General features: G+C 39.0%; 1 protein-coding gene across 1 annotated transcript in view; it reads right to left on the bottom strand.

Moving 5' to 3' along the window:
• Positions 1-205: 205 nt before the first annotated feature.
• LOC126161837 (protein takeout) overlaps positions 206-20,788 on the bottom strand; it is a 69,869-nt gene continuing 49,286 nt past the window's right edge. Inside the window, exons 3-6 of the mRNA XM_049917942.1 lie at positions 19,306-19,444; positions 15,485-15,618; positions 10,296-10,445; positions 206-984 (exon numbers count right to left, since the gene is read on the bottom strand). Coding sequence (XP_049773899.1) covers positions 830-984; positions 10,296-10,445; positions 15,485-15,618; positions 19,306-19,444 — 578 coding nt within the window. The 3' untranslated portion in view covers positions 206-829. The remainder of the gene's footprint in view (positions 985-10,295; positions 10,446-15,484; positions 15,619-19,305; positions 19,445-20,788) is intronic.

Raw genomic sequence — 20,788 nt, 5'->3', positions numbered from 1 at the left:
TATACACCTATCCTGAACATATTCTAGTGGCATACTTGTAACATTTTTGTTCTGTGGAGCATGGTGAGTATTTGAAAGGTATCCTTTAACACTACACTAACATATCTAACATATGGTTTAGGAAATACATTGTTAAAATGCTTGTGTAAAAAGTTAAAAATTCCTGCTTTTTATGTTACAGAAGACACTCTGCAAATACACAGTCTAGAAGCAGACGAAAAGGTCTTTTACTGGTTTAGTACATTGCTCATACAAGATTTTTGACTTTACTGTTTCTACAAATTGCAATACTTATATTAATATACTTAATAAATTTACATATTAAAAAGTTTTGCCATAATTCTCAGCTGCTGCTTATAAATCCAACAGCTATAGCTCAGTTTAACAACTGGTGAATTATAAATTATCTCAGAGACAATAAAATTTTATTGTACAAGGAGACATGTATGACTTTAGTCTTCTTGCTCTATAGTTCTCATAAGCTGTATCTGACATCTTACACCAGCACCAATAACACTTATTGCTTTCTTCTTTACTGCTGCTATTTCTCATTCTGACACTACTGCTTCCAGCTGCTCAGGAAAAGATTTTATTCTGTATAACTTATTGTTACATGTGTTTCGTGTACTGGCTTCTCACATTTATGTTTCACAGACGACTGATATTTTAAAAGTCTCAACTATACACTTAGATTATCTCTTCACAGGTTTTCTTGTTCAGTGCACACCACAAAAGTCAATTTTTGGCTTTGACCAAAAGTATATAGTGTCATTGAAAACATGCACTAAAACTGTATGTTCTTCTCGACTAGAGGAAAAGTTTCTGAGATTCAATGCTCAGGAAATATTACATCTTGTGGGTATGAATGTACCACTCTGTTTGAGATTTCCAGCATTGCTTTAGAAAGAGCTCGCTCAATAGATGGCTTTAACTCATTCACAAAAGCTCCAAAATTAGCATTGATGGCATTATTGACAGCTTCACCTGGAAAAAATACAGAACAGATGTATATATTGTAAAGTTATATTATTGTCATAATTTCAGAATACAAAACTCTGAAGCATAACAGTAGCATAGCTATCGAAATTCTGGTTCACTTTAAGGTGAAGGTATATGTGCTGTATACTGTAGATGTACATATTATACCTGTGATATCAGAAGCCATTTCCCATTTCTATGATGTCAGCATACTCTCCCTCTCCTAAGCCACACTCACTTTTTCTGGTAATACACCATTCAGAAAGCTAAGCTAACACACCAATCTTGTCGTTTGCCCAATCCCAGCCCAGTAGTTTATCAACCAATTACATTTCTGTATATTTCTTCATGAGCCACACCAGCTAGCCAATCAGAGAGCTTCTAAGCTATAACTAACACCTTTTGTTCTCCTCCAATTACAGCAAATCATTTTACTGGCCATTAAAATGAAATAGCCAGACCCCATCTTTGTTTTTTGGGTTGTTGGGTTGTTTTTTTTGGGGGGGGGAGGAGACCAAACAATGAGGTCATCAGTCTCATTGGATTAGGGGTGGCTGAGGAAGGAAGTGGGCCATGCCCTTTTCGAAGGAACCATCCAGGTATTTGCCTGGAGAGATTTAGGGAAATCACAGAAAACCTAAATCAGGATGGCTGGACGCCGGATTGAACCGTCGTCCTCCTGAATGTGGGTCCAGTGTGCTAACCACTGCGCCACCTCGCTCGGTTTTGTTTTCTGTACCTCACACTTGGCAATGAACGAAATTCAATATTTGAATCATCTAAATCTATGCTCTGAAAACTACTATAATGTTCATACCAAAGGGTACCTCCCACTGCACCATTTACTAAGGATTTTCCCATTCCATTTAGGTATAGAGTGCATATAGAGTGAGTGCTTAAATGTCTCTGTGCATGCTGTAATTAACATGTTTTCCTTACAATTCCCATGGGAGCAATGCATTATGGGGCTGTAGTACATTCCTACAGTCATCATTTTAAATCGTTTCCTGGAACTTTGTCACTAGGGTTTCTCAGGACTGTATACATCCACTTTCAAGTGTCCGCCAGTTCAGTTTCTTCAGCATCTCTATGACAATCTCCCACAGATCAAACAAGCCTAATCGTTTGTGCTGCCCCTCCCTGCATATGTTCAATATCTCCAGTTAGTCCTATTTGATATGGGTCCACACACTTTAGCAGTAGTCTGGGATGGGTTACATCAGTGATTTGGAAGGAATCTCCTTTGTAGAGTGATCGCATTTCTCCAGCATTCTACTAATAAACTGGAATCTACATTGTTTTACCCATCACTGACCTTATGTGAACATTTCATTTCACATCCCTACAAAGTGTTACACCCATGTATTTTCAGCAGTTGATATATTCCAGCTGTAACTGGTAAAACTTACAGAATCGCAATATTATTTCCACACTGTTCTTATTTATCAAAAATACATGAAGATATTGAGAATACCGATGTAACTTGTAATACAACCATGCCTGCACTCTTTATGAAAAATATACAAGCATACACAATGCTTGTGATATTCAAATATCTGTCAAAAGTATGTAAAGATATTGACGATATTTGTGTAACTGACAGGATTTCTATGCCTAAAATGTCTGTCAAAATACACATGGCACAACTAAGCAAATTTACAGATTAAGTTGCACTGGACAACATGCAAACTTTAATCCTTGTACCATACTCGGTGTGAGGCACAGTGCAGCCCTAGATTGAATATTTCCACAGCAATATTGATTATATTATTGTTCCACAGAAAAGACACATATTAGGTAAAATAAATGTCATTTACTGGAGGAGTGCAATTATTGCATAACTTACAGCTAACATACACTTGACATCAGAAACAAGACTATTATCTCTCAAATTAAATGCCAAAATTGTATTTCCAAGCCTCAGGTGTCTGTATTATTGTCATATAATAGTACAAAACGCATTGGGCTAAAATAACATGCTAAGTGGGCAGTGAACTAGTAATTGCTACTTCCTCTTAGGCTTAGGTCTAAATGAGGCCCACAAGCATCACATTTTATGACACTTTAGCACAACCAACCATACCAAAAACAGTGTGCTTCAATGAGATCTTTAATGTATTGTATCACCCAACTGCCTATTTCCGTGATAAGTGAGTATAACCCAAAAAAGCACCAAATGTGATAGGTAAACACTACTTGATCAGAGAGTTGATAAACACTGCTCTGTCAAAGACAATGATGGACAATGCATAATACAGAACTCTGGAAGCATAGCAACCCTTGTTCCTTTCCTATGTGAATGTGTATTAAATTCAGATGTTAAAGCTATTGTTCACTAAGCTCTATTTCACCAAAGAGCCATGTAGTTTACACTATGTGACAGCATAAGTGAGTTCTCACAAGATGCACCTTAACATGTGAGTTGGGTCAGTAGTGCCATGTGTGTTTTGTAATATTATACAACAAATCTTAGATATATTGATAAATGGTACAGACAATTTTTGGTCTCTTTGAAGTGTTGTGCAATGATCGAACTTTGCTCATTGCCAAGTGCAGCTTATCATGAAAGTCTGATCATTAGTACTGCCAATACATGAGCAATGTGTATTTACATTCACTGTTGTAGGACACTTAAATCACAACAGTACTGTTACATATCTTTTGTACAGTTATATAAGAAATCTTTATATGATTTAATAACTACTACATGGCACTTAAGTTTCGTGCAAAGATCGAATTTTCGTTCATAATAATGTCTTTGACCAACCCTTGTTTACATATCGTATTTGGTGCATTTAGACATTATATTGCATAATACGAAAATATGCAGTTCATGTGATAACATACATTAAACATCTCATTTAAGTACACTATTTTTAGTATTGTGTTTTGTGCTAAAGTGTTGGAAAACGTGATGCCGATGGATAAACATAGTGGTAGAATGTGTCCACAGGTAAGTCCTAGATCAAAAGTAATAAAGAAAGTTATATCAGCCAGTTAATAGCTTCGATTTTTATTTTTATTTCTGAATTATCTTCTTTGCTTCTAAAATGATCCTTGATTACGTTCCTTTTTGTACTACCAGTAACATAGGGTCATTTAGGCCTAAGAGGAATGGTCAGCTGCTAGCGCACTGCCCACATGTCATTTTAGCCGCAAGTGTTTTGTACTTTTACAGAACAATAATGCAGACAACTGAGATACGGAAATATTTAATTTGGGTGCCCCATTGTTTTTGCAAGTATGGTACTAAAATCAAACTTCACTTGTTGTCCAGTGAATCTTAACCTGTAACGTACATTTGTAGTGTCACCTGTATTTTAACAGAGTTTTAGACATAGAAACACTGAAGTTACACCAGTATTGTCGTTATTTTTTACTTGTTATTGATAGGCATTAGATACACGGAAGTAACATTGTCACACATGACATGAATAAGCATTCGTAGTTTTGATAAATCGTACACACTTGGAATTATTTTAAGTTACAAACATTATTTGTTTCTGACAGACATGTTTAACATGGAACTAAAATTGTTATAAACATTGTGTGTACTTCCATATGACTGATAAGTAATGTAGAGATGGAAATACTGTCAATGGCAGCTTAATCTGTAAGTTACATCACTGGTGCTAATGAGCGAGTCATAGGTGTTTTGTACTGTTACTGCAGATATTATTTACGTATCTTGATTAACAATGTAGACAGTTTAGATATAGAAATATTTAACTGCATGATTAAGTGGGAGGGAAGAGAACAAAGATGGTGGGCTATTTCGTTTCCGAGAGCAGCAAAGTACTGGAATGCAGTTGGTTGTTTCCCTTAAAGGCTGGTAAAATACTGGGCTGCGATTGGAGAAGAGCAAAAGTTGTGCCTTTTAACTTAGAAACTCTGACTGACCAAGTGGTGTCAAGTAAAAAAAAAATGTAATGGTCACTAAAATTATGGTCTGTGATTGGGAGATCTAAAATGTGTGTCTTGGCTTATAAGCTGTCTGATTGCTCTATTTCTGATATATGGAGCGTGGGTTAGGAGAGGGCAGAAGCATGATGGTGTCATAGAAAGGAGGCATGGCCTGTAAGAACAAAGGTACTTTATATATGCATATTTAGCATGTAAATATGTACCAAAAATTGCGCCAGGATGCCCAAAGATATACTAATGCAACTAATGCAAATGTAATCTGAAGGTAAATGTGAAGCACTTTCCATCTAGCTCTTGAAGCATCATTGGCTCTCTCTCTCTCTCTCTCTCTCTCTCTCTCTCTCTCTCTCACACACACACACACACACACACACACACACACACACACACACATTTTAATTCTGAATCCTTACAACACGTGAGAAATGTTTAAACGAATGGGAACAATGTAACGAGAAATATTGTCTGTTAAAACCAGTGTCACTCATTCAAAACCTGCACAGTTTTTTAAAATGTAATTTGGATAAATAAATTTAATTTAAAAGTGTCATATCATTCACAATAAGCTCCTACAATTGTCACTCGCTTTGCACAGGAGTCATTTTAGTAGGCAGTGTGAGTCCTATTAACATGCAAACACTTAAAACTGTAATATATGGATTGATAGTAATAAAGAACCCTAAGCAGATATTTGATTTTTCTGTTAACGTATTTCTTTTAATGGCCGATAAAATAGTGGGCTGTGACTGGAGGAGAGCAAAAGCCGTGTCTTTCGTTTAGAAGCTCTCTGAATGGTCAAGTGTTGCATGATTTCGAAATATTTCCAAAGTTATACAGAAGAAAGTAGGACAGTTTATATTCATCAGGAAATATTTGATGTACAATCTTGTCGATATGCCAAAATTTTTTTTAGGTGGCGTTGGCTTTGACTTACCTGCAGGAAAATTGTGACACACACTTTGGTAACAACATTAGGATAACATGTCTTAGTCAAGAAAACTTTATACTAGAGTTGTCTCGAAATTTCTCAGTACAATGGCATCAAAACATATCGAGTAAGATTCATTGTTGGAAAATTCCTAATCGAAACTAGTATGACTTGCTGTACAAAATATTTACAAACATTTTCCACTTCCCTCACAGCTATAGACTCACCGCATTTTTGTGAATGAGTTAACTGCAGCGAGCACGAACTAATCAGCATTGACACACAGTAAAAGACCCTTTTAAAGCTTAAGCGTAATTTTTCAGTCAGAGGATAACAAAAGCAAACGAAACTTAATCGAAAGTGAGATTAACATGGCAGTGTTATAATCACACAGACTTCTGGTGTAATGCACAAAATCTGTAGCCTACTACATAGCTAAAGGAGTATTTTTCAGCATCACCATAATCAATTTTCTGTTAGATCAGAAGCCTCTTTCCATCTCCATTTCCTGCGATGCACTACGTCGTTCTTAATGTTGCCTTATGTGCTGCCGTGCATTACGTCATCCAGGACCTGAAATCTCTTACTCATTATTCACAGTAATAATATTCCAAAACTTTCAGAGTTAGCTAAATGTATTCAGCATCCCAAACAGTATACTGGACGAGATAGATAAAGTATCATAACATATTAACAACTAGGTGGAACTGAATGAAACTGAGGGAGCATATTTTCAGAAGTCTCCTAGTCGGGTGCAGAAAGTTGGAAGTTGCAAGGCGTGAGATCAGCCTGACTACAGCGCCAAGTGCTGCTGGTTCCACTACACTAATCAGTTGAAGGAACCTGAAAAGACAGTGTGTATCAAACAGCGAGCAGTTACGGTGTACTGTGGTGGTGTTATTCATTAAGCATGGCCCATAGACAACATTTCGATGACTTCACATCAGGCAACTGGCAGAAGAGTGAAGTGTGACGAGTTTAGCCCAGAAGTTTGCTATGGCACACAGCAATGTTTCACGTGCATGGCGAGCGTACCCCAACAACACTGCTGCTTGAAGGAGAGGAGGTAACCGACCACAGTTACCTACAGAGCACAGCAAGCTGATGACAGCTACATTTTGCAACACTCCGGAAGTGATCCACGTCAGACAGCAGGATCAATTGCAACCACATTTAACACGCCTGCAAGGCGTACAACTTCACGCTCCACAGTGGCTCTCCAACTGCATGGAGGTAGACACTTTTCCCGAAGACCAATTCGTTGTGTTCCGTTGACACCCACGCATCGGCGGCACAGTTTGTCATTGTACCAATAGCTTGTAATGCACCCACGAACATTGTCGAACATGGTAGTTTCGGTTATTCAAGTGTTATGGTGCAGGGAGCCATAATGTTGGATTGGCATACTAATTCATTTAATACGATACACTCACTGGTCAACGTTATGCTGATACTGTACTTCTTCCCCATGTGCGTCCTTTGATCGATACATTCTGCTCAGACTTATTTTATATGAATGACAATGGACGACTGCATCCAACAGCGCCGGCGGAGGAACTCTTGGAGCGAGAGAATATTCGACGAATGAGTTGGCCTGTCGTTCCCGACTTAAATTCAGTCTAGCGTTTAGATACACCAGTGATCAACCAGCAGCGGTGGTAGAGGAATGGAACGACCTGCCACAAGTATTTCTAACCATCCTTGTCACCTGCGTGGGAGCCCGTTGCAGAGCCTGCACTGCCGTCCATGGTAATCATGCTCTCTACTAAGAACCATGGCCCCATATTTTGTAATTTCGATGACTCATAAAGTTTAGTGACCTCAGATTAATTGTTACTTTTGAATAAAAGTGTCATTTCTGTTTGTCCCACTGCGCGATTCCTTCTATTATCTTCTGTACCGTACTGTGACAGTTCTTCCTTAGCAGTGTCTAAGTTTCAACGAGGTATTTAACTTGGTTTTTTACACAGGTATATTTTTAGTCATTCGTCTTCCTCTTTGAATCAGTTCACTTCCATCACAAAACAATGTACCTTCTAAAACCTTTGTGTATTCTTCTTCTACATACTTACCTAAAACAAGTGTATCAATGTGACAAAAATTTCCACATTCTGCATCAAGGGTGTAGATGAAAGTAACTGAATTTCCAAATTGTTAGGCCAACCACTACAGGCTCACAGTGTTACATGCCATAGAGCCATTTATCTTCGACCATTAAATTGTGAGTTTACATACTGTTTTAATGTGGTGAACTGTCAAGGGTTCCTTCCTATGAAGTCACTTTGCTCTTAACTTTTGCTGCTTGTTTGATTTGACAACGTATTTTGCTTCTGATGCTCTTAGAGTACATGCAGATTTCTTTTTGTATCAGTTACAACCACCAATGAAGTTTCTTCCAGGCATTTTCTCAAATGTGATGTTGTTAGTATGTTATAGCACTTCGGGTTTAGCCATTTTACGTGAACATAATTCATATTAACATTCACTTTTGGCATTTTGTATGAAGATTATCCTTATTAACATTCATTTACCAGTTTCTGTCATTCTAGAGCAAAGTGGAGATCATTATCGTTCTTACTAAATACTTTACCTAGCGTATGGACTCAGTTTAAAAAACGACCGTTATATTTCGAAGTTCACCACTTTTGAACATATTTTGTTTACTTGTACGCCACTGATTCGAGTCATATTCATTTTCCATGCGTTAAATCACTTTTGCACTTTTATGCTGTAGCACTGCCTTTGTTTGTTGCGCGATAAATAAGAATTTGTTGTTAAGTGCGAATTTATAAAATAACTTATTCTTCATTCCTTATAAACTTCTCTCGAACATCACCTGTTGAGTACAAAACCAAGGACTAGTTTCCTTCCTCATAGTTTTTAGTTAGTGGCTGCAGATCTTTCATTTCCTTTTGTTATTATTTCATTTCCTTTTTGTCGCTTTCGTTTCTCTTCGTATAAATTTATTTGATCCTGTCTTCTTTTTTATCACCTTCCACTACCTTTCAAGCAGACACACATAACAATCAATATAAGACGCAGCGTCTCAGATTTTTAGACAATAAGTTCACTAACCAACTAAACATCACTTCTTGATTAGCAAAATAAATAAGTGTGGGAAACGTAGCATTACACTTTGTAAAAACACCGGTCACATTAGGAAAAACACCAGGGAAGCAGACATCAGCGCTAAGGTTAAGAGATCTGTAACTTCTTTGGCTAAAAGTATGGGAGAACTGTTGAAAAGAATGGACAGCGTTAGGTTATGAGTTGAATATAAGCGAAAAAAAGACAAAAGTAACCGAGATAAGCTCAAAGCCGGATAGTGACTAACCAACAACCTGAACTGTGGACGAGATTGCAGAAGAAGTGAAGTGGCTGCTGCAAAAAAGAGATCAAAACCATATTGATGCAAGTAACGATGTTTTTCCTGAATTTAAAGATTTATATTGATATCAGATATTGCAGAAAATTTTGGATAGAGGTTCTGATTTTTTGTGTTTATGTGGACAGTGACAAAACACCAGGAGAATAACCTAAGAATTTTGCATGTAAAGCCACAAAAGCCACAAGACTAAAAAGGTTCAGTTGACGCTTGAAAAACGAGATGATAATGTGCCTGGAAGAATAGGTGAGGGAAAATTTCATGGAAATCTCTTATCTGGACGGGTGGAACTAGTGGGATATTCCAGGAATATTTAACCAAGCTCTGTTGAGGAGGTCTAAAGTGATAATTTTCGTCGATAATATTCGTCGTTGGACGGCAGAGATGGTTTATAAGTTTATTGCGAAGAGAGGATATGTCGAGAGGAAAAAATTCAAGAAGAAAAAGGGTGGTTGCTGGCATCATACAAGTCGGAAGTCTCGTGACTGAGAGGTAAGTTTGTACGTGATGCAATGATGGCTAAATATAGCTTACCCACAGATACATTACACTGATGAGGTTCTTATGCCACTAAAGAAACAAGACAGAGTGGCTTCTATTCAATTTCAAGTGTAAGGGTAGACTGCCTTTTATTATTCTGATAGCGTGGCTATAAACAATTCTCAAGATATTGTGAATTATTATTAAAAACGACAAGCATACAACACTAAAACTCAAATTAGAAATTAAATGTTATGTGATGACAGACTCTAGATAACTAAAATAAGTCTTTACACACGAGTACCCATGTATTATTTCTGTATTTATGTTGAACAACAAACCATTATTTACAGAGATGAATCTTTCTCGTGTTATCAGCCGAGTGGCAGCTTCGTCTTAGAGTAACGATTCAGTGCTTTGCCTACTAGGTTTCTTTAGGCGATGATGAAGAGTACAAAACTCTTTGAAACGTTGCTTTAAGATGATTCTGTCACTCGCCTTAGTGATTTTACTAGCAAGATTCACTGGGAAAAACTGCATTTTCAAAATTAACATAATTTTGTAGGGAAATTTTGAACAGCTAAAAGGACCGTAACTTACCTAATGGCTTCTCGCCACCAAACAAGTTGTCCAAATGAATGCTGCCTTTTCCTACATGAAAGCGGACATCCATATTAGTGAATGTCATGTATTCTTTCCCTTGTCGCATTATTCTTTTACCCTGGAGACTGACGTCACCTTTGCAGTTAGCTGAAAGAAACATATCTAGTTACGTAACATATACAAGACCCATTTATTCAAGGAAACTATTTAGGAAATTATTTTAAAAAATACGTTATTTTGAACATGAAGTCTCAATATCGGTCCATTTTGTGCATCAATAAAACAAAATACGTGTAGTATGAAAACAATAAATACACTGCTGGCTATTAAAATTGCTACACCACGATGATGACGTACTACAGACGCGAAATTTAACCAACAGGAAGAAGATATGCAAATAACTAGCTTTTCAGAGCATTCACACAAGGTTGGCGCCGGTGGCGACACCTACAACGTGCTGACATGAGGAACGTTCCCTAGCGATTTCTCATACACAAACAGCAGGTGACCGGCGTTGCCTAGTGAAACGTTGTTGTGATGCCTCGTGTAAGGAGGAGAAATGCGTACCATCACGTTTCCGACTTTGATAAAGGTCGGATTGTAGCCTATCGCGATTGCGGTTTATCTTATCGCGACATTGCTGCTCGCGTTGGTCGAGATCCAATGACTGTTAGCAGAATAAGGAATCGGTGGGTTCAGGAGGGTAATACGGAACGCCGTGCTGGATCCCAACGGCCTCGTATCACTATCAGTCGAGATGACAGGCATCTTATCCGCATGGCTGTAACGGATCGTGCAGCGACGTCTCGATCCCTGAGTCAACAGATGGGGACGTTTGCAAGACAACAACCATCTGCACGAACAGTTCGACGACGTTTGCAGCAGCATGGACTATCAGCTCAGAGACAATGGCTGCAGTTACCCTTGACGCAGACAGGAGCGCCTGCGACCGTGTACTCAACGACGAACCTGGGTGCACGAATGGAAAAACGTCATTTTTTTGGATGAATACAGGTTCAGTTTACAGCATCGTGATGGTCGCATGCGTGTTTGGTGACATTGCGGTGAACCCACATTCGAAGCGTGTATTCGTCATCGCCATACTGGCGTATCAACCGGCGTGATGGTATGGGGTGCCATTGGTTACACATCTCGGTCACCTCTTGTTCGCATTTACGGCACTTTGAACAGTGGACGTTACATTTCAGATGTGTTACGACCCGTGGCTCTACCTTTCATTCGAACCCTGCGAAACCCTGCATTTCAGCAGGATAATGCACGACCGCATGTTGCAGGTGCTGTACGGGCCTATCTGGATACAGAAATTGTTCGACTGCTGCCCTGGCCAGCACATTCTCCAGATCTCTCACCAATTGAAAACGTCTGGTCAATGGTGGCCCAGCAACTGGCTCGTCACAATACGCCAGTCACTACTCTTGATGAACTGTGGTATCGTGTTGAAGCTGCGTGACCAGCTGTACCTGTACACGCCATCCAAGCTCTGTTTGACTCAATACCCAGGCGTTTCAAGGCCGTTATTACGGCCAGAGGTAGTTGTTCTGGGTACTGATTTGTCAGGATCTATGCACCCAAATTGCGTGAAAATGTAATCACATGTCAGTTCTAGTATAATATATTTTTCCAATGAATACCCGTTTATCATCTGCATTTCTACTTGGTGTAGCAATTTTAATGGCGAGTGGTGTATATAAAAACATCCACAGCTCAGTAAACACTGAGAAAAATGATTAATTTATAAGGTGGTACTGAATTGTATAAAATTATTTGTCCTCGCTGGATTGGCTAGACATTGCAGACATCTGATTCTACATTTGGTGAGCATATGCCCAACGAAGACCGTTACTAGAAGACACAAACTTATGACTTCCGCTGTGAGCAGCGGATGGTAGCTGAATCCGTTGGACGCCCCTTAGGTCAACAAACATCTAGCACGTAGACTACACTTAATCTTGAACTATCGAATTCAGATTAATATATCCACTCTCCTAGAATTTCACCTAATATCCTCAACCATTTCAGTATCTTTCCACTCAGTTAAAAACGTCCTACTCCTCTACTATGTTGCGTATTACTCTTATTTCAATTTACAGTGCATTGCAAATTGCTAAACAGTCTGATGTTCGAGCACTTTTTCAGTTCCTCTGGTAATATTAGATACCTAGAATTCTTTTGACTTTTGCATTCGTCCACTATTATGGGGACATTTCATAAATCTACTTTGGATTTCAAGCAAGAAGTCAGAAATAAAAACAACGGGCTTGACCAATAGCTATTTTGTATATAGAAATAATATGTATGTGGACAGACTATCAAAAGAGGTAATGAACATATGACAACCTCATGATCTCAAATTATCTTCTTCTTCTTCTGTAGTGGTCAATCCAAGGATTGGTTTGCAACAGCTACAATGGCAGTTTGTCTCCATTCTGTGCGTCTTTCAGCTTTTCTCTTCATTTCTTTATTGGTGTTACATCCTACATCTTTCACGATTTGATGCATGTACCTCAGCCATGGTCTTCCTCTTGGTCTTTTTCCCTCGACATATCCCTCTATGATTGTGTCAGGAGTCCTTTATGTCTTAACAGATGGCCTGTAAATTGCACTCTTCTTTTAACAATGAAACTCCAGAAGCTTCTCTTCTCACCTGCTCTTACGAGAACCACTTCGTTTGTGACCTTGTCGATACATTTTATTTTGAGCATGCGTGTATAGCACCACATTTCAAAAGAATTTAGCTTCTGGTCTTCCGAGAGTCCATGTTTCACACCCATAGCCACACTCCACACATATGATTTCAAAAATCTTTTCCTGATTTCAAGGCTGATGCTCTTAGATGTTAAGAAGTTTTTCTTCTTGTTAAAAGCAGCCTTTGCTTGAGCAATTCTGCTTCTCACTTCTGCCTTGCTCCTTCCATCCCTGGTATTATTACTGCTCAGATAAATAAATTTATCAACTTGTTCAAGCAGTTCATTGCCTACATGAACTTGGACTTTCACTTGATCTTTTTTGTCGCATGCGACTACTTTTGTTTTTGCTTTATTAATTCTCATATTATATCAAGTAAAGATTTAAGCGTCAGGAAGTCGTTTCTGAAAGTATTTGTATGGAGTATAGCCGTGTATGGAAGTGAAACATGGACGATAAATAGTTTGGACAAGAAGAGAATAGAAGCTTTCGAAACGTGGTGCTACAGAAGAATGCTGAAGATTAGATGCGTAGATCACATAGCTAACGAGGAGGTATTGAATAAAATTGGGGAGAAGAGGAGTTTGTGGCACAACAGGCCAAGAAGAAGGGACTGGTTGGTAGGACATGTTCTGAGGCATCAAGGGATCACAAATTTAGCATTGGAGGGCAGCGTGGAGGGTAAAAATCGTAGAGGGAGACAAAGAGATGAATACACTAAGCAGATTCAGAAGGATGTCGGTTGCAGTAAGTACTGGGTGATGAAGAAGCTGCACAGGATAGAGTAGCATGGAGAGCTGCATCAAACCAGTCTCAGGACTGAATACCACAACAACAACAACAACATCATATTCTTCCCCCTAACTTTATCCATTCTATTCAGTAGGACTACAATATCTTCTTCACTTTCACCTAGGAGAGCTATATCATCGGCATATCTTATCATATCTATTCGTTGGCCATGAATTACTACACCTGTCTGTGAATTTTCCCTTACTTTTTTCAGCGCCTCTTCAATGTATAGGTTAAAGATAACAGCAGATAGTGCGCAAATTTGTCGGACACCTTTCCGTATCTGCACCTCTTCTTGTTTTGTCCGTCCACAGATAACTGCTGTCTCGTTTTTGTACAGGTTCCATATCATTTTTCTATCTTTATAGTCTATTCCTACTTTTTTGAGTACCTCAAACATCTTATCCCATTAAACATTATCAAAGGCTTTCTCTTCATCTACGAAAGCTATGTAGGTTGTCAGGTTCTTATCTAGTCGTTTCTCTATTATTAGTTTTAGAGCAAATATTGCTTCTCTGGTTCCTCTATCTTTCCGGAATCCAAATTGGTCTTCGGAGAGTGTAGCTTCGACTTTTTGTTCTATGCGTTTTAGGATAATTGAGGTTACTATTTTAGAGGCGTGAGTAACTAGGCTGAGCGTCCTATAATTTTCACATCTTTTAGCATTTGCCTTCTTTGGAATGGGGATCATAATGTTTTTCTCAAAGTCTGTAGGGATTTTACCCTGCTCAAATTATCACGAATTTAAATTAACGGTATAGTTAAAAACCGAGCCTTTGAAAAACAGATGTAATGTATCTACATTACAATATGCATAATTTCGGGCAGGTATTCTTGAAAAAGCTTCATTACCCTTTATAAACAAAACAGACGAGAAATAAAGTCATGTGGATGTGATTCAATCTCGGTTTACTTTCCAGTCGTCCGCAACGAATTAAAGTTATTTAGTCCTCATGTTGTAAATGTGATTGAATAGCAGTTTCAGATTTGAAATAAGTGCTTTTTTTACTGTAAATAGAATGGTAGTCACAAAAAAAGCTATTGGTTTAGTAACATCTGGACAACGACTAGCAACTAGTGTCGACCGTTTCTTATGTACGAACAGTGGGACAGTATATAACATAATAGATAAACTTTCGTGTGAAGATATGTTTACTTAAACAAAAATGTAGTATAACTATGAGAATAAAATATTGCAGTATATTTAATACCTTACAATGTGTAGAACGATTTATGGCCATTACGACGAAATGCCAAAATAAATAAATAAAATCCACATTTTGATATGTCTCTCATAACATTACAAACATTATTAGTGGACGTCAAACATCTTTAGCAATATACAAGAATAAAAAGAGAAGATACAACACGAAAGTTTGTGGCTAACAGGTATGTTTAATCAGCTTTATTTATATTTAGTCAGTTTTCTTTATATATGAAACGAATGTTGACTACTTTTATACTTTCAGTGAAATATATTCACAAACTGACAGAGCACTGAAATAATTTTTCTTTGCATTCCACTAGTACCATGAATTAATTAACACTGAGGCAGTACACAGAGACAAAAACGTTACTGTCGATTTGATGTTTACAGACTCTCATGTATCGCCAGCAGACAGAAATGTACCAACTATAACGATGACACAAAGAACCCACTTATAACTGAGAGTGGTGATTTTACTTACTGAAGTTGCCCCTCATTGGTCCAGAGCCATGAATAGGGATGAGCAATATCCGCCCATGCACCTGATAGCGAGCGACGATGTACAGGTGGGGCAGATCAATGCCGAAGTCGAACTTGTCTCTGCGCATGTCTACACTGCAAAGGGAGAAACATTACCATTAGTGTAACATGTACCAGCCATCGTAGTCGACAGCGGTTGACATTTAGAGCTCACTGTATTAGTACCAAGGAATGATAAGCAATCTTAATGTTTTCGTTTTTTGTAACAGGGTTCAGCAAAGATGCTGATATATCCACGTATTTCCTGTGCAACACTCGCTCACTGAAGACGAGAAAACACTATAATGGCCTGTCCTTGGAGGAACGTGTCCGATGTTAAAGCGGCACTCACTGTTTGCAGCGCCCCCTTTCAGATCAGTACACTTCCTGCAAACTTTAACCAATCTTTTTCAAATGAACAGCTTCCATGCTTACAATAATGGGAGATTGGCAGAACAGCTATCTATAGCTGCCTTAACTTCTACGTTGGACTCAAAATGTTTACCTCGCTGTAGAGAATCTTTTTGTATCTTGTTCCAGTCAGATGTTCAGAAAACATGGTATAATTCTTGGACAAACATTTATCACAGTTACACTTCCTACAAAAGAATTCCACTGTTTCTTCTGAAAAAGCATGTCATCAGATGATGAATACATCATGTAACGGCTATTTGACCTTTCCCATTTGTGAACTCAGTCGATTTTTTAAAATCTATATTCCATTTTTTGGTCATACTTGATGTGGGTCATCTTCAAAGATAGTATGGCTACCTTTCAATTTAAGCTCACAATACTGTTGTTTATTTGTACAGTATTTTTTTAAGTAGATGCGCTGATTGTGTATCGTTTAAATGGGTAAATGGGAAACCCCGCCTTCATATGATGCTTTACATCCGCCTGCAACAACTCGACTCCAGTGACTAGTGTTTGGACTTGCCCTTCGGAGCCAATATGCTGCCCATGTTAGGTTGAGTCCGACACGCTCATAACTAAAGATCTCACTCCAGAGGTGATGTAGAGGCGAGAACAAAGTTTAATAACACACTGCTTGCTGTCAGTAGTAAAAGATCATGACTTACTAGTACTTTGATCTTTCCGGTCGATTTACCAAGTCTGTTGGCTTCTTCCAGTAGTCATATTTCTCGTTCTTAACATCAGTAACATCGACCACACCTACTGGTCCTTGCTGTCCAGAATATTTTTATTTCCTTAATAAGCTTATGGGTTTCTATTAAATTCCATTTCCTATCCAGTATGTCTGCCATCAGTAGTTTGGTTCCGATAATCTTGTCTAATAAAGTATTCGTATAATTATAACAGTTCACAATGCGTGTCCAAGGAGAAATCGTCGGTATTAAGAGCTATTACAAGAACGATCATTCAGAGCAAAAAAGTCCAGTAAGTGTGAGCTCTAAACTGCAATTCTTAAGAGTTACAAGCACTTGTTCGTCTACGCTGCAGTGAAAAGAATCTCTTCTGGTGCAAGCTTTTTGCTTTTCATATTTTTAGAGTTGTTACCATAGACGAAAACAAGAAAAAATGTCCAGGAACCGTGACCTCTTAAGTGCATAGCTTAAGAGCCATGACCATGTGTTCATCTCCGCTACAGTGAAACACATATCTTCTACTGAACAGGTGTTCATAACTCTTAACGTATGCATTTTAGAACACATTTTATCAGACTTTTTCTTCTTTTGGTCCATACTACCTCCTCCAAAAAGATGGAAGGCAAAGATCTTGCAGTGGAAGAGATGTTCACAGTATCGTAGATGAAGAAATGCTCGTAGCTCCTAAGCTTAAGTTATTTCTTTTAGAGCCCATGTTTACTACACATTTTTGCTTCGAATTATTGTTCTTGTCACATCCCTGAATACTGACCATTGCTCCTGGGACACCATGTTGTTGTTGTTGTTGTTGTGGTCTTCAGTCCTGAGACTGGTTTGATGCAGCTCTCCATGCTACTCTATCCTGTGCAAGTTTCTTCATCTCCCAATACCTACTGCAACCTACATCCTTCTGAATCTGCTTAGTGTATTCATCTCTTGGTCTCCCCCTACGATTTTTACCCTCCACGCTGCCCTCCAATACTAAATTGGTGATCCCTTGATGCCTCAGAACATGTCCTACCAACCGATCCCTTCTTCTGGTCAAGTTGTGCCACAAACTTCTCTTCTCCCCAATCCTATTCAATACTTCCTCATTAGTTATGTGATCTACCCATCTAATCTTCAGCATTCTTCTGTAGCACCACATTTCGAAAGCTTCTATAAAAGTAAAAAGTAAATGATGTCTGAATGTCAATAAAAGAATGGCTACCCATTCATCCTCAAGACCCGAAACCAGAGCAGTTAGTGGCGTTGGACGCTGAGATCTGGAGTGATGTCGACATTCCAACTCTCCCACTGAATTCAACTCGAGTCTCTGGACAGACAAGTCCATTTCAGTAATGTTATTGTCCAAAACCATTGTCTCGCAAGCATAACTGCTTTACGACAGGATGCAAACAATCATCGTCCGCTAAGTGTTCCTCTACTGTACACAGTACACAATTCTGTAAAATGTGTTCATATCCTTCAGCATTTAGAATTTTTTCAAGCGTAATAACAGGTCCACAGCCCAACCACGAAAAACATCCACATACCGTAACACCACACCGTCGATACTCTTGGCACTAGACATAATGGCCGGTAACGCTCCCCAGCATTCGCCAAATCCAAACACTTCAATCGGATTACCATAGGGTATTGCGCGACTGATCGCTCCAAAATACTTGATTCCAGTCATCCACTGCCCAGGGGCGTTACTGTTTACAGCCCATCAAGCGGCACTTAGCAATGACTACATAAAATTGCGGTTTGTGAGGAGCTGGTCATTGTGATACCTTGTGCACAGTCATTGTGCTACATGGTTCCTTGGTAGCACTTTTGGAACTGGTGAGTGATTCCTTCCGTTGATTTCATGCGGTTTTTCACAACAACCTTGTGCAATGTGGGATGATCCCCGTCCGTCATTACATGAGCTCTGCCTGGTCTTCGTTTGGTTGTGGTTGTTCCTTCGCGTTCTCACTTCACACACCTCACCGACAGGTGACTTGGGCAGCTTTAGAACGGTTGAAACGATGCTGTGGATCTATTACTCACATCGCATCCAATGAGTAGCCCACGACCGATGTCACTGAACTTTTTTTATCGGCCCATTCTGATGTTACTGCTCTTCGATTGACATATCCATTATAATTATCCGGGCTGTTATGCCGTGGTCGGTTGATGAACTCTGTGTCAATTCCCCACGTTTCGTCTCCGACTGCGGGGGGGTCCGTAGCTCGATGGAAGGTCCAACACACCCACTGGCTCGCTACTGCCGCTAAGTTCCGTGTCCGCGCGCTCCCGCACCGCGGCGTGACGTCACGTGTTTTGAAAACGTCAATGCAATTGGCCGCTGTGGGTGTGTTGGACCTTCCATCGAGCTACGGACCCCCTTGAGGATGTCTCCCGCAGTCGGAGACGAAACGTTGGGAATTGACACAGAGTTTATAAACTGACCACGGCATAACAGCCCGGATAATTATAATGGACATGATATTTCCGGCCGTGAAAGTCTACATTTTAGTATCTTCTATTGACAACACTACACTCACCGTCTCCTTTTATTCTGGCGGGCTTGTCTCTCGTGACCTTTAATGGTCAGTTCCATATTACACAGGGTTGTCCGGGTACTTTCGATCACACAGTGTAGGTGGCCTTGCATGGAAGAGAACTGGTAGAAAAGGCCTACGACACTCACCTCATGCGGTTGATGGTGAAGTCGCTGCAGCCATAGGCGCGCACGTTGGTCGCCGTGATGCGCAGCGTGGGACCGCCCGTCGCAATGATCTCCTTCAGCTCCAGTGGCTCGATGGACGGCACGTGGAACTCAGGAATGCCTGCGTAAAATAGGCAAAGGATTTACATCTGTAGAATCTCTGGCAATCGAGAAATACCCATCCATGACTACCATCATATTTTTTTGAAACGCTTTCTAGAGCTAGATACGTTTGGACGAGGGAACGGTTGGAGCTCAGGACTGCCAAATCTTTTAAATAAGGTGGATTCTCCAGCAGTTCACACTTGAAATGATACATTTTTCCCATTGTTACAGCACCTTTTTGCGGATATGTAGTGTTCCTGAAAAATATTTTTGTTTTTGTTTTTGTTTTTAATCAAATCTGATCTGTTATCAAGAGTTTTTCATTCATTTGGTTTAGAGGACGTTTGCTCCACGTTCCTAGTCTTGATAAAATGCGAATAACTTGAAATTTGTTTGAAAATAAATCAACAATTCGAATTAACCAAGAAGAGAAGTTATTTGTACAGGGTGAGAATTCCCTTCAAATGCCTTTTGAAATACGAAAAGTATTTGTAAGGCTTCTTCACCCACAGTAATAACCACGTCTTGCTCTTTAAGTAACAAGTGTTCTTGTCATCCTAACAGGATACAGGCTTAAGTTATGTTTTTCTGACACTACTGTGCGGTTTTCACCTCAGCGCAGCAGTTATCGATGCGAAAATTCAATATAATGTATCAAAATTTTGGTGCTTGTGTTGTGCATTTAGCGGGTTGAATGATCTTCGCCACTGGATGTTTCACCCATTCTTAGTAGAAATACACTCTGCAGAAATTAGAGACAATTGATAAATTGTGTGCTATGCCTGACAGAATTGCAGTAAAATAAGATGGAATTTAATACGTAGGCAAATCAGTTGTTGAATCGTTATTAACTAGTAAATATTTTGGCTGAACAATGACTTTTAAAAAAGAATTGCCTCACGTGATAGTGATTAACGCCGATTTTTGTAAAAAGAGATCTACGAACAGTATTTATATGCCGGTAGGTTTTCGAGGAGACGTTAATCATTTCGTCTGATATTAGTAATGTTAAAAAGCTTCAACGGACGAGGCTTTGCGTCATAACAACGCATTCGAAATAACAGTGTTACAACGTAGGTGCAGAAGCAACAGTGCCGACTGTTGTGAAGCTAAGAAGTGTGGTGCATATTACTTGCATTTGTTCCTAGTCTTAATTTTGTGAAATTATCTATTGGTTGGAACAAGGGATATATTATGTACCAAACATTACATTAATGAATAAAGTAAGTAGTTCTCATCATTATTTTAAACGAGTTCACCAAATCAAGAACTAATATACTCTCATCATAGTTCCATTTCGAAAAGAAAATCCAAATTGATGTTATCTCAGTAAATATGAAATCACATCTGTCATAATTTT

Source organism: Schistocerca cancellata, chromosome 2, assembly GCF_023864275.1.
Source record: "Schistocerca cancellata isolate TAMUIC-IGC-003103 chromosome 2, iqSchCanc2.1, whole genome shotgun sequence".
Classification (NCBI taxonomy): Eukaryota; Metazoa; Arthropoda; class Insecta; order Orthoptera; family Acrididae; genus Schistocerca; species Schistocerca cancellata.
This window is presented reverse-complemented; position numbering and strand designations above follow the sequence as displayed.